This window comes from Oryzias latipes, chromosome 18, assembly GCF_053564925.1.
Source record: "Oryzias latipes strain Hd-rR chromosome 18, Olatipes_Hd-rR_3.1".
Taxonomy (NCBI): domain Eukaryota; kingdom Metazoa; phylum Chordata; class Actinopteri; order Beloniformes; family Adrianichthyidae; genus Oryzias; species Oryzias latipes.
Genome location: NC_136254.1, coordinates 34264611 through 34278391, shown reverse-complemented (window position 1 = coordinate 34278391; position 13781 = coordinate 34264611). Strand labels below are relative to the sequence as shown.

The 13781-nt window shown below is 41.2% G+C and overlaps 1 protein-coding gene and 1 long non-coding RNA gene across 3 annotated transcripts; one reads left to right on the top strand and one right to left on the bottom strand.

The window, feature by feature from the left end:
- Window positions 1-41: 41 nt before the first annotated feature.
- LOC101175110 (uncharacterized) lies at window positions 42-4523 on the bottom strand. 2 transcript variants are annotated; one of them, XM_004079559.5, is made up of 5 exons: window positions 4427-4523; window positions 2397-2654; window positions 2054-2317; window positions 1301-1444; window positions 42-649 (listed from the first exon to the last, which is right to left on the bottom strand). In XM_004079559.5, the coding sequence occupies exons 1-5, from the start codon at window positions 4455-4457 to the stop codon at window positions 627-629; spliced, it is 720 nt and encodes a 239-aa protein (XP_004079607.2). In that variant the 5' UTR covers window positions 4458-4523; the 3' UTR covers window positions 42-626. The 2 variants fall into 2 exon arrangements, with proteins under 2 accessions (XP_004079607.2, XP_020567116.1); XM_020711457.3 differs by having other exon boundaries at window positions 1312-1444.
- A 1615-nt stretch (window positions 4524-6138) lies between these two features.
- Window positions 6139-12393, top strand: LOC110017039 (uncharacterized). The gene is made up of 5 exons (XR_013650885.1): window positions 6139-6225; window positions 8319-8409; window positions 8537-8716; window positions 8791-10156; window positions 12061-12393. It is a non-coding gene; the product is annotated as an uncharacterized LOC110017039 (long non-coding RNA).
- The last annotated feature ends 1388 nt before the right edge of the window (window positions 12394-13781 follow it).

Sequence of the window (13781 nt, the reverse complement as noted above, 5' to 3'; positions counted from 1 at the left end):
CACTGCGCTGTGGAATTTTTGGAGTCTTTCAGTCAGACAACTCTTGCAGAAGAATATTTATTTCACAACATTTTTAAGTTGGCATTCACAACTTGATTCACAACTTCGTTTTGGCATAAGGCTCCGTTCAATTCCTTGAGATAATTCTTTTTTTCTTACACTTTCGGGTAACAAAAACCCCGTAACGGAGCCCACAGGTGGAAGCCGGGGAGGAGGTAGGGGCGAAGAATGAGCGCTGAAGGTAAGAAAGAGAATGAACAACTGGGCACCTGGGCTTAAATAGGACACTGAGCAGGTGAGTTAATTGACTGACCCGCCTTATGGGAGTAACCTGTAACTCTGCAGAGTGCCTGCCCGAAAATGCGACGAGTCGGTATTTCTTGAATCAAGTATGGAGGGGAGAATTTTTTCATCGTTAATAACGTAAATTCTTGAAATACACCAAGGATGTCAGGCCAACACCAGTTCACACATGGACTGAGCTACTATATTCAGCAATAAAGCATCTTCTGCTTCTTTCAATGGACTCACTGCAAAATTAACTTTTTCTATTGAAAATTGGCCATCAGTCAGGAGAATTCCAGAAGAAAAGCAGGTTTAAGTCGCGATTCCATCTTCTGTGTTTCTCATTTTCTGGCAACACCTCGACCTGCAAAAAAAACAACACAAAAAGTGTTTCAGCTGTTTTCATTTCACCTACTGACCTCATCACAGGTCCAGATATTCACAAAAATCCTCATCAGAGCCAAAACAAAACTGTCCCAAAAGTTCTTCTCCTCTTTCAGCAGAAAATTGCAGCTTTTTTGGAAGACTAAACCTGGATTCATGTCGAGTTCTTGAAGTCGCAATTGTCCTCTGCAGTGTTTCCTGTTGATTTCACACCTCAACGGTCAATGTTTGACAGTCAGGAAAGTCCCAGATCAAAGTGGTGACAGCACAGAGCCTCAAGGAGCCACAGGTCACACATTTGACACAAAAATGTCTCATTTCTCATTCTGAGCTTTAAAGTTCTGAAAATACGTTTCCTAACTTGATCATATTTAGCCAAAAAAGACTGTATTAACTTATTTAAACAGAAGACTTTATGTCTTCAAATCCCACCAGCAACAAGATGTCTATTAAATGTCTATTATTAAAGATTTGTTGAACAGGACACATCGGCTGCCAGTCATGATAGATTCATCACAAGAGTTGGACTTCTGCTCGTCATCCTCAGAGGGAACAGCTGAGAAGTGGAAGCAGGACGGCGACGGTTCCTCGGCTAGAACCTTTGAAAAGAGCGTGTTCTTTAGTGCGTTACCTCGAGCCCACCTGCGGTAGGTGTACAGGCACAGGAGGAAGACCGTGATGTGTAGGACGAAGACCATCACTCCAGCAGTGATTCTGATCCATATGATGTGAGGAGGATCAGGGGTGGGAGGAGCTTCAGGAAGCTTTACTTTGGCTGTGGGCATTAACAGAATACAAGAACAGCTCATGAAGTTTTTTACTTCTGGAACAACCTGATAACGTAAACCGAGGAACATGTGGGTGAGACAATTTATCTGAAATAACCTCAAACAAATGAATTATTTTATGAATGAACTACCATCAAGGACCGACCGCTGACTCAACACTTCAGTCCGTGGACCTGAGAGTCAGAGAGACGTCTGCTCCTGTCTGCAGGTCTGCTGCTCCAACAGGTCTCAGCTTGGAAGACCCGTCTCCATTCAGCATGTTTCTGCATGCATTTCTTTTTTTTTTTTTTTGGGGGGGTGGGGGGGGGGGGGACTGTTGCTTCCAACATTCCTCTTTGTTCTTCTTGAGGTCCATTTTGGCTGAAATGGCTTCTGATGGTGTGATGTGACCCTGATGAAGGGCCTCCTAAAGTCTTTTAGGTCCCTCTGGATTGTTTTCTGTGTCTCTGATTTCCATTAACTGGTTTTAAATAACTTTTTGTCTTTGAGTCAATTTTCTTTTTTTCTGTGATTTTCTAAGATGTATCTTCTCAGCACAAGACCATCATCTTATCCTCATCTTCATCACTTCATCTGTGCCTGAACAGCAGACTTACCTTTGACTGCCAGCCAGCTCTTTGCTGACATCTTCCTTCTGGACGAGTGTTCACACGTGTAGAAACCTTCAGAAGACCGAGAGATGGAGGTGAGGACCATCCTCCCCTCCTTTCCCTCCTCGAGGAACTCCCCATCCTGGTAGAAGTTGGCGCTGAAGTTTGAGGTTGAGGAGTCTTGGTGTTCTTCCTTGTAGGAGCAGCGCAGAGTCACACTGTCCCCCTCAGTGACGCCATACGGGGGGCTTTCCATGATCACAGGTGACTCTGAAATGTAACCACAGTCCAGTCAAAGGTCCGCCTTTGGCTGGCATCCTGCAGAGGCCGAGTGGAGGTTCAGGCTCACCAGTGACTGTAACGTTGACGACGTTGCTGCACTCCCCGTGATCGTTTTGACACCAGTACACCCCGGTGTCTGATGGGTAGGCGGTGTCGATCCTGCAGGAGGACTCTTCGGGGATCCCCCATCCGTACTGACAGTTCTGATTGAAGCGCATAGACGTGTTCCTCTTCACGGTCCAGCCGGTGGAGTTGGCCTCACAGTTCAGGAAGATAGTCTCATAGCGGCGGAACTGCGACCGCTCTGGAGAGATGCTCAGAGTCGCTGCAAAGAGAAGAGGTTAGTGTGTTTGAGAGAAAATCATTTGTTTTTTTACTTTACATTTGCTTTTACACTAAAGCTACGGACAAACAGAGTATTTGACACATGTTCCAGAATGCACTAAACTCAGGTTCTTGAACATGTGTTTAGCCCATAGTGTTTACAGTGGATAAGCAGGGAGGGGCTTCACCTTCTTTTGCTGTTGCTGCTGCTTACATATGTCTGCCACCTACAGTTGAAAGCGCCTAAGTGTAAAACGTCAAAGCGGTGTGAATCTAGTGAATCTAGCTCCAGGCTTTTTCTTCCACAGCTCTATTCAGATATTTGAAAGATCTGCTATCGTAGAATTCCAGAAGGGCAGAAAAAGCGCAATTATTCATTTCTGTGATCATGTTTACAACGGTTGGCACTTGCGTGTTTTGAAAAGGATCCTACCTGTACGTCACAACCAAATCCGAGTGTCTGATTGGTCAGAGTTCAGCGTCGTAGTGATTTAGGTGTCAAGAAGTTCAACCGGCTCAACTTTCAGTGAGCGATAAATGAACGATTTGCACATACAGCCTTAAACTTAAAGCCTTAGATTTAACTTAAAACCTTGCATAGCGACACGTGAATGTGAGTGTTCTGAACACAGAAGCTGGTTCTAAGGCACAAAGTGACAATTTCCAGTGTGTATAAACATGTAAAGTCAACAATGATCACATTTGTGATATGCGTATTGCACAGGCCGATTTTGTCATGACGTGCACACGTCTGCATGCACACGTCTGCATGCACACGTCTGCATGCACACGTCTGCATGCACACGTCTGCATGCACACGTCTCCATGCACACGTCTGCATACAGGCCTAATGATCGCTTTAAATACTGCTTTACAAATTTTTAATTTATTGTTTTTTTATGGTGAAAGTGTCTAATTATGAGAAGTGTTTCAATTTTATAGACTGTTTCAGTCCACAAAAGTTTCCAACTTGCTAAACTGAAAGTATTATCACTGTTTTTTGTTTTTGTTGTTTAAACTAAAGAATTGTTCTTATTTTCTTCTATTTTCACATTTGTCATTTGCATGTTTGAAATAAATAATTTGTTTGTTAAAACCATGCCTGACTCTACTTATAATTGGTAAAAGATGGGGATGCCACGATTCGCTTTCCCCACCATTTGAACAAAACGTTCAGAAAAAACATTTTTTATAATCTGCTAAACAGCAAGAAACAATGAACCAGTAGGTTTATACTGAACCTGGTGTCATGTAATAAAATGATATTAAATATATTAAATGTAGCACAGCACGTGTGTTTGACTGATATGCAACCGTATGCAGTAGAAATGCTACCATTCATTTCCCCTACGAGTCGTGTCTGGGTTCTGGGTTCTGGGTTACAGAACACGACTCGGGTCACCGATGAACTTATCCAGGTGAGCAGGCTTTGCTGCTCTGATCCCACCTGGATTTCAGGTGAACTTTCACCTGTCGACTGTCTGCAGAAATCAACCCAGTTATCCAACGATCAAAGCCCTTTTTTATGAACTGATCTAATTAATTTATTAAATGTACTAAGAAATTGATGCTACTTCCGTCTGCCACCTTAGGCTTCCTCTAAGAGACCTTTGAGAAAGAAATAACTTGAATGAACAACATGAAGCTCCTCAACATTCATAGTTTCTTTTCCATTGAATAAAACTTTACTGATCCCTTAACGGGGGAATCGATTAGCGTATGAGCTTCTCTGATTTATAACATAATCTTTAATCTGAAATGTTTTGTACTCACAGAGCATGAGGCAGAGCTGAGCGACCTCCATCCTGTTGTCTTCTGACAGGAAGTCACCACATCGCTGCAGAACTGTAACGACCCCCCCCCCCTTTTGTTTTTTTAGTTTTGTTGAAAAAACATCCTTCAAAGTGTTCTATGCTTTCAGCATAACTTTCCGTACAGCTTCTTCCTTCTTGACAGTGAAACCGCAGCAGTCATTCGAGTGTTTGGCTTTTTTCACACCTGTAGAGGAAATGCATAGAGGTCACCTGCAGACTGACGGCTCCCCAGAAACCTGTATTTACGTCAGAGGCAGCCTGCTGCTGTCTCACTGCTTTGGTCCTTTTTACCTCTCATGTTGTCTGGTGGGTGAAAAGTGACCCACTACCAAGTTTAGTTGAAGTAAAAATACATTAACCTGTACTTTTCCAACTTGAATACTTTACATTTCCTAAATGGAGTCCATCAGTAGAAAAAATTAGATTCTTTGTTTCCATGTGGCCTGAACACCAAGAGAGCACTAAGATTGTTGGATGGGTCATTTTTGACCCGTGAATCATAAAAGCTTTTAAAAAACACATACACCTATCCACCCACATCTATACACACAACTACACATTTATATACACACTGACACATCTATACACACACACCTGCACATATATCTATACACACGCACAGAGACCACGTCCACTGGCGGCTGCAGCAGGTCAGTCAAAACAAAAAGGTGCCGGTTCTGCTTGATGTCATCTGAGCATTCTCTCCTCACAAGAAAGATTAAACATCTGTTTACTCTGTTTACTGTTTACTCACTTTACTCTGTGACTCACCCCAAAGAAATTTTTCAGTCTTCTTCCCAAAAACGTAAACAACCTTTTTATTTTTTCAGGTATCCTCTAGACCAGGGGTGTCCAAAGTTTTTTTGGTGAGGGCCAAATACAGAAAAATGAGCAAAGGTCCGGGCCGCACACAGAGGTGACATATTGACAGATGATTACTGTGTATTTCTAACTCACCTATAATGTGGAGAACATTGCTCTCAGTGGGAGCAGTGATGCTGATCTGTGCCACACGTCAAAATGAAACATTCACTCAGACAATGAAACCTCATTCCAACCAGGCAGTTCAGAACGGATTTATTGAGCAGCTGAAGCCAGCAGATCTTTACATGCATAGCCGTTAGTGTGGTTGACTGGCAGAGTGCAGGATTTTGTAGATTATAAAGAGACGACTGTTTTCTCAGAAAAGTAGACCCCAATAAAAGGGCTTATGGGTGACCAACGAGGACAATTTTAACATTAAATGCACACAATTTAAAAAGCTTCATTTTACAATACACACAGTGAGAAAATATGCAGCTATGAACAAAAATAATTCCAAACATAAAGGAAATACTTTTTCACAGTTCAGAATGCTATTTATTAAAATGCTCCGTCCTCTGAACACACAATATATCGACCCAGTGGTGGTTTTACACTAACTTACTCCCTGGGCGAGTAACCCCACGGGATTAGATCTTAAAAAAAACTTATTGTGAATACTATTTTTAGGTCTGATTAAACCTTAAAAACTAAATCATAGAACTCATCAGTGGAATTACTCCAAAGGTATTTGGCATTTCCGTAAATTTGTGCAACACCAACAGCAGAAATCCTCCAAAAAAACTCAATCCATAAAAAATGGTCTGCGCCCATCACCCCTCCCCTTTCCTCCGGCTCCGTCTCCATGACGACAGCGCGCAGCTGCGGCCCAGAGTTGATTGTCAGATTGTCAGAAGACTCCCAATCACCTGTTAGTGTGATTTCAGCCAGCCACCGGTGAGTTGCGCCCCCCTCTCGAGTTTTTTGACTTATGTTCCAAACACCACCGCAAAGAGGTGTGGGCCCAAGCGTCTTGCAGCAGAGGGCGGTGGTCACGTGCACGTCGGGTCTGCTGTGACGGAGCAGGGAATTGTGGGAAATAATCCCCATTGCCTGCTTTTGTCAAAATTGGGTTGAGCACGGGTGTTTGTTCTGCCTAATTCCTTTTCATGTGCCTGTTTTACGTTATTTCACTCTGACTTATTTCATCTTCTTTTTTTCTGCTCCATAAGTGTGAAGAGGGAATAGGATAAAGACATATTTCACAATCCGCTGTTACAAAGTTCAAGTTCAAAGTGTTGGCAGCTGCAGGCATGTCAAAATAAAAGCTCAAAGCTGCGTCTTTAGTCGCAACGGGCATGGAAAATGCCGCCACTGCCCACCTCGCCCATATCAAAAACTGTCACTCCGCGCAATACTGCTTATCGAACCGGTATTTTAACGATACGGTACTCTTATCGATACTTTTTTGGGACGAAAAATAAATAAACAACAAATTAAGAACATGAAGTGTTTTATTTCCTCATTATGCAACAACATTGTTTTTTTAACAAAACATTTTACTTTATACATGAGAATGTTCCAGATGGGATATTTATTTAATTATTTAATTTCATTATTTTTATTCTTTATGAGCGTGATGTTTCCTTTGATATTTTGTCCATTTTCCACAACCTTGAATAGACTGTTCTGTCTGTCAAACACCCAGAGTTAAGTTAAGTTAAGTTAAATGATGGAAACAAATTCACTTTGATGCAGATTAGTTTCTATTTATTTACTTTTCTTTAAATCCAATAAACCAAATAAATTGTATTAACTTTACATATGACGAATATCACTAGCTATTAATTATTATTCAGTTTTAGGAAGCAGCTGTTAAACTTTATTAATTTTACACGGAAATGGATGTTCTTAGAGTATAAGGGGATAAAATGATTTTTGTCGGGGGGCGCTCACGTGTCCCCTACGAGATCACCACTGACTGTGTGTGCGCTGCCTACCTTGTGTGTGTGCGCGCGGCGCGTACTGCGTACTGTCTGAACACACCCCCCCCCCCCCCCCCCCCCGTGCGCACAGACCTCTCCTGTTCAGCGAAAACAGCGATATTAACATCATCATAATTAAAGGAAAATTGACTGACTTGATGAGTTACATATGCTAGATAACATTTATATTTGTGGGACACAAAAAATAAAGTGACTTCTCCAGTACCGATAGCAGAACCGTTCAGGTCAGATCTTAACGATACTGCGGTCTTGAAGAATGTGGCCCCGGGGCTGGTTCAATACCGGGGCTCGGTACCCATCCCTACACACTCATCTCCACCTCCACGCGCTCCTCTCCCTCTCTCTCTCGTGGCACGCGCCCCGCTCAGCACACACACTCCGTTCTGTGACCGACTCCATCTAGTGTTGAAACTGAGAAGTGCAACAGCGCCATGTCCAGGCCATTTTCAATTATATTTTTTAAAATTTGCTGCGGGCCAATAAAAACAGACCGGCGGGCCGCAGTTTGCCCGCGGGCCGTAGTTTGGACACCCCTGCTCTAGTCTTTTCAAGAAAGATGTCAGGATGACACTAACTGTTATGAAGAAGCTGCTCAACCCAACCAAGCCCGGCCTCGTATGCTAATGAATGCAGAATCCAGTCATTCATTTATTTCCTATAAGTGTTTTTTCCAGTCCAGGGTCACGGGGTCACTGGAGCCTACTCAGCTGCTAGTTAGTGAAGGCGTGGATCATCATGGACATTTTAGAAATACAGAGGAGTCCTCAAATGACCCTGTTCTGATAGCTGCACACTCAAATAGTTTCAATCTTCTGACTTTAAAGGTTACTGTTGTCTGTTAAAAGATGGCACAGCTCAGATTTACCAAGTGGAAGAAAACAGGAGGTTCATTTTAGAGTTGAGGTTATGGCCACAGGAGTTCACTCACTCATCCTCCTCATGCTGGATCCTGAGGTTAAACGTTTTCAGTGGCGTCCTAAAAGAGCTGGTTGGACATTCTTCATGTTTCCTGGAAATACTCAGACTGTTGCTCTCTGCTTACAGAGTGGGAGTGACCTGAGATGACCTGAAGAATGGGATCCAAAACTGTATTCAGCAACAATCCTGCAATCAGACCTCCGTCACCGTTTTCAAAGTAAAAATACTAAGATTTTAGAGTATTGTGTATGAAAATAAAATGTAGTATTTCTGCTGAACGTTGGAATCTTTCCACATCTTTCTCTCTAGTGTTCATGGTTTGATTCTGTGTTTTTTTTTACCAGTTTTGTGGCTTACAGTTTTCCAGAACTGGTCTTCTGTGGGTCTTCAGCAGCATTAGCTTCGTTTCTCCATCCTCTCCTCGTCCCACAGAGATGGAATGAAGCTGCTGTTGGGACGTGTACCACAGGAAGTGAGGACAAGGTTTTTTTAAATAAATCTCACAGAAGACCCACAAATATCAGGTGATTGTTTCCTCACATTTGGGATTAAAAGTAGAGCCTTCAACATGTGCCAACCTCTTCTAAACCTGTTTCAGGTCACAGGACTGCTGGGGAGTATCCCTCTTCTGTTGACCAAGGGCGAGTTACACCCAGGAGGGGTCACCATGCAATTTGATCATCTAAACCAACGTGTTGTGTAGTGATTACTTCCCAACGAGGACTCTAGTTTAACTGGACAGGTGACCATTTGAGTAACAATTCAACTTTGGTTCAAGAAGATCTGAGAAGATGGATAGTCACCTTTAGGACAGTAGATGGGGGTTTAAAGACCTGCTCACACCAGGAACATGTTAACATTGCTAAGAGAACATTTGACACCAAACTCTAGTTTCTTTGGCGGATGTGATTGTTTGGTTCAACACTCTGGGACGGTAGTGAGGACAAAACATCGTTCAGTCGACTCACAGGTCAAACTCCAAAGAACGTTGTGTTCTACACAACAGACTATCCATCAAAAACAAAGCTCTACATGACCTCTACTTTCTATACGCTGACAGGCCTCAGACAAAGTGAGGAGAAAAGTGAAAATATGATGCAAAGGTTCAAACAGTTTTGATGAGAAGGCAAAGGAATCACTGGACCTTTCAATACAAAGCTTGACCTGCAGAGACTAGTGGATTCTGGGAAGACCACCTTTACCTTAAAAAAAACAGACCAGCAGTTTAGGTTTTAATAGTGGATGAAAAATGATTGTGAAATGTTTGCTATTCCAGATGTTAAGAATCTCTATAGTCCTGATTTTATCAACAAGATAGGGTAAAAGGAACAATCTGTGCAGAAAGATGCTTTAACTAAGGAATATGATAACAGGAAACTACATGTTGCCATTTAACGGCTAACATACTTCCCCACTGTACCTCTCCTTCATGACCTTAACAGACTTCCCTGAGCCAAAGAGAGTTGTCCTAGACTGGGGAGGGTTAAATCAGAGGACAAATGTGAACTCATACCACAACCAGACTTGTTGAACACAGCCTCCTTAGCTGATGTTCTGGGTTCAGAGAATCATTCATGCAGGAAATCACATATACTGTAAATGTAAATGAGAACTGAACTGAGTGACTCCTCCCCCTGGAGGGGGGGAGGGGCAGGTTACTGGTGGAACCGGTTGGCTTCAGGGAGCCAGAAACAAACATTTATTACTCAGTCATTGTATATGTCAGACTAGCCATTCTGGATCTGAAACCTTTTTTTAACGTCTTCTTGACAAGGAAAATGGATGGAAACTGCTCAGTTGTAGGGGTTAAGTACTGACTATTCCATCTGATTGAGAAGAAGGAAAACAAGTCCCTCCATCTTTTAGCACAGAAACAGAAACTTTCTCCATCTTCTCCAACTTCTGACATTAACTGGATCAGTGTGGGGGAGTCATCAGAGTGGAACTTCCTCCTCCTATAAAAAGTACTTTTCACTGACAAAATCTCCAGAGGAGCTGCTGATCTGGAACCAAGTTGGGATGTTTTCTCTGTTAAATTAAGGTTTTTTCTTCTAATCATTGGTAAGTCTCTGAAATAAAATTTCAACAACCGGACTTTATGGTTCTGTTTTGGTCGTTCATCTTTTTCCTTTTTGATCCACGGATTTGATAACTCCAAAGATTGTGTTTGTCACCTTTTATTAACAACTAAAAACCTCTGAAGGCTGAAATATTCCTGCTTACCTGAATGTCTGTCTGGGAACGAAGCTACGTTTTTATGTTAAAATAAGTTTAGAATTCTGTTTGTACACTTACTTGACAAATATACACAAAGTGTGTCACAGACTTAAAAAAAAGTCCTCATCTTGATTTCTGCTTTCTGGAAAAACAAAAAGAGTCAAAATTTGAGTTAGAAGATTTTTAATCAGAGTAAAGGTTAACCTGGTTCCACATTTTTTTTTTTTTTTTTACCAGTTCTGCCTGGTTTTTTCTGTCGTGAAAATTCTGGTCTGTTTGTTGATTTAATGTGGATCCTGTTGAATCTTCAATTCTCTTCTGGCAGATTCTATTAAGAAAAATAAACTAGATTTGTTTTCACTCCCTTTCTTCCCGTTTGTGAGTGAATGCCATCATTATTCTCTTCGGTCGCATGTATGTCTGTCGTCACCTTTCCGCTGACCGATCACGAGAGAACAGAAAAGAAATGGAAAAAAATAATTAACAATAAGACAACACGGATACCTGGAGGACCCAGCTCTTAGCTATATAGACGCGTCAGTATTTTTCCACTTTCCTGATCCTCCGCCATCTTTTTTTGTTACGCGTCAGGCCTGAAAGCCGACTGCCAGCTAACAAAGAAACAAATTTGTTTGTGACTCGTAAAACATGTTGATCGTTCAGATCCTGTTTGTCGTTCCTCTCCCTTTGATCCGGGCAGCAGCAGGTATTTTTCTGATTCAACTTTTGGTTTTTTAAAACTCTTTACAACTCTTTTTAAAACTCTCGTCTGTCGCTTAGCTTCTAGTTAGCTTGTATTGTGTTAGCAGTACTACAGCATGTGTTTATGTATGTTTAGGTTATAATTTTAATGTTTGCATTAATAGTTGATGAGAAAGAGGCTTTAGTCTGAGATTCTTTTAGACTGTACAACCGTAGCTGCTCCCAGTAAACCACGTTAACCATCATCATCAGCTCTGTCATACTTCTTTTACCCTGTGCAAAAACTGATTATATGGTCATCCTGTGCAATTCTTTGGAAATGTATGAGTGTATATTATGTATATATGTGTGTATATTGACTCCATAGTTTTTCTTTTTTCTTTATATATCACTCTCTGTACCTGAACTGCTGCTGCAACAAGGAAATTTCCCCATCGTGGGACTAATAAAGGAATATCTTATCTTATCTTTTAAATCAAAGCAGTCGTAACAGAACATCGCCTTCATTTATGAAACACATTTGTTTTTATTATCTAAAAAGCAAAAGAAGAGATTTTTCCTGCTAACATCTAACCATGAGGGAGAACAACGTCATGTTCTCAGCTTCTAGTTTAAGGAACGCAGATGGAACTTCAGACTTTTTGAAATGAAACTTTTAATTTGTTGTTTCAGCAGATCTGATTTTCATGATGAAGTTCTGTTCTTGTAGAACCGGGACCGTTGTGTCTTTTTCTCTGAACACATTTATCTTCTGATAGCGCTCATTTCCCTTTTGGGTCACATGATGCTGGAGCGACGGTTGGTTGGATCAACAGCAGGCCGACTCACAAACGAAAATGGATCAAACATAATATAAAAATAAAAAACGTCTCAGTGAGCGCAGGCGCTTGTTTTCCTCAAAAATGATAAAACATTCCACTTAACTCAACCTGGTTTTTTTTGTCTTCAGGTTCTCCTAAAGTGGTCTGCTCTCCATCGACGGTCCAAGCACATCTGGGTCAGGACGTGGTTCTGTCATGTCGAGTGGAACCTCCATCTGACTTGACGAATGAGACCTTGGAATGGACAAATGGAACAGATGTTGTTCACGTGTATCGGAGTAGGAAGGACGACCCAGACCCTCAAGTCCAGAGGTTCAAAGGCCGGACCATCCTCAACCGCCAGAACCTGAAGGATGGAATCGTTTCCCTCACACTGACCAACATCACCAAGAAGGATGAAGGAAACTACTCCTTCTGTCTTCGTACGCAGAAGCCGTTCATGTGTTCTGATGTCACCTTGACAAAGAGTAAGCTGCTGTTTTAGACCAGAATGAACCAAAAACTGTTTTTTTCAAACATGAAACCAGCTAAATATGATCTAACACGACTTCTGATCAGTTCTACAGACGGACAATACGACACACGACCTTCCAGGTGAGGAAAACACCTTCCTGTCCTTTGACACTGAGGCCTGTAGAATCAGATAGAATCTGAGACTTTTTCACACCATCTTTTCTCATTTCTTCTGATGTTTAGAGTGTAGGGTCTTGAGTGACCCTGCTTAAAACCCGACGACCTTTTTACCTTCAGTTCTGCAGAAACTCTGAAGGAGGATTGACTAAAGTAGAAGCTGCTGTGACTCTAGATTCTAACATGTGAAAAAGTTCTGATTCCTCAAACATCTGAATCCTCCAGAGCAGCAGGCTGATCCATTTTTATTGAGACTTTGACATTCAATCCTAAAGGAAGCATTTCAATGATATTTAGTGGATTACCATTACTTTGGAGGAAAATTGTTGATTTTTTGTCAAATATTTCTAAATGTTTTTAGTTTGATACTTTCTGATCATCAAAGTTTTTTTCTCAGTTTTATTTATCAGTACAACCATTTATTAAAAATCATTCTTTTTAGTTACAACACATGTTTTTGTTCGTTATGTGTGTCATAAACCTTAATGACTTTGAAAATACAATGTAGGACATTTGATTGTAATTCTTCTCTTTTTTTTCATCATCTCTGTCCTGTAGGATCTGCTCTGAGCTCTGGTGGTATCGCTGCCATTGTTGTTGTTTCTGCTGTTGTTGGGGGGATCCTGGCATTTATATATTATAGGAGGTCAGTCATAAATAAATGACCTTTTTATGTTTTTATTGAACAGATATTTTAACTTCTAATCTCTTTGTTCAGAAACAGATTCTGCTTCCATCGAGGTGAGAACCATGTTTAAGTCATTCATCCATTTGTTCAGATAAAATGAAAACATAGTTTTATTTCTTATTTTATCCTCATTTTTAATCAAGTGATGATTTTTAGACTAAATTTATCCTCTAAACTAAACTGTACTGAGATCAAGGTTCTGTAGAAAGAGACTGACTGAAAACTTTGGTTCTGCTTTGCTGTCAGAGTTCATCACTTTAGTTTGTTTAGAAAAAGTTTGTCTAGAAAAAGTTGAAGAAAACCAGAAAAAAACAAAGTTCATCAGAATGTCTTGATGCTGTTTTTGTGAAAGCTGCTGTAACAGAATGACAGCATGCAGATGAAATGATGACCATGAGTTTTTGTCCTAAAGTGAATGCTCCCTCTCTGCAGGAAGAGGAGGAGGAACTCTGAGATTTGAACCAAACTGTGAGGAAAGGGTGCTAACCACTACACCACTGAGCAGCCCAGCACTTACGGAGCAAAAAACAT

Excerpts from the sequence above, each read along its gene's own strand:
- LOC101175110 (XM_020711457.3), bottom strand. The coding sequence starts at position 4,457 with ATGGAGGTCGCTCAGCTCTGCCTCATGCTCT. Across the intron at positions 2,318-2,396 it reads CGTCAACGTTACAGTCACTG|AGTCACCTGTGATCATGGAA; the intron begins GTGAGCCTGAAC and ends GTTACATTTCAG. Across the intron at positions 1,445-2,053 it reads GAGCTGGCTGGCAGTCAAAG|CCAAAGTAAAGCTTCCTGAA; the intron begins GTAAGTCTGCTG and ends TAATGCCCACAG.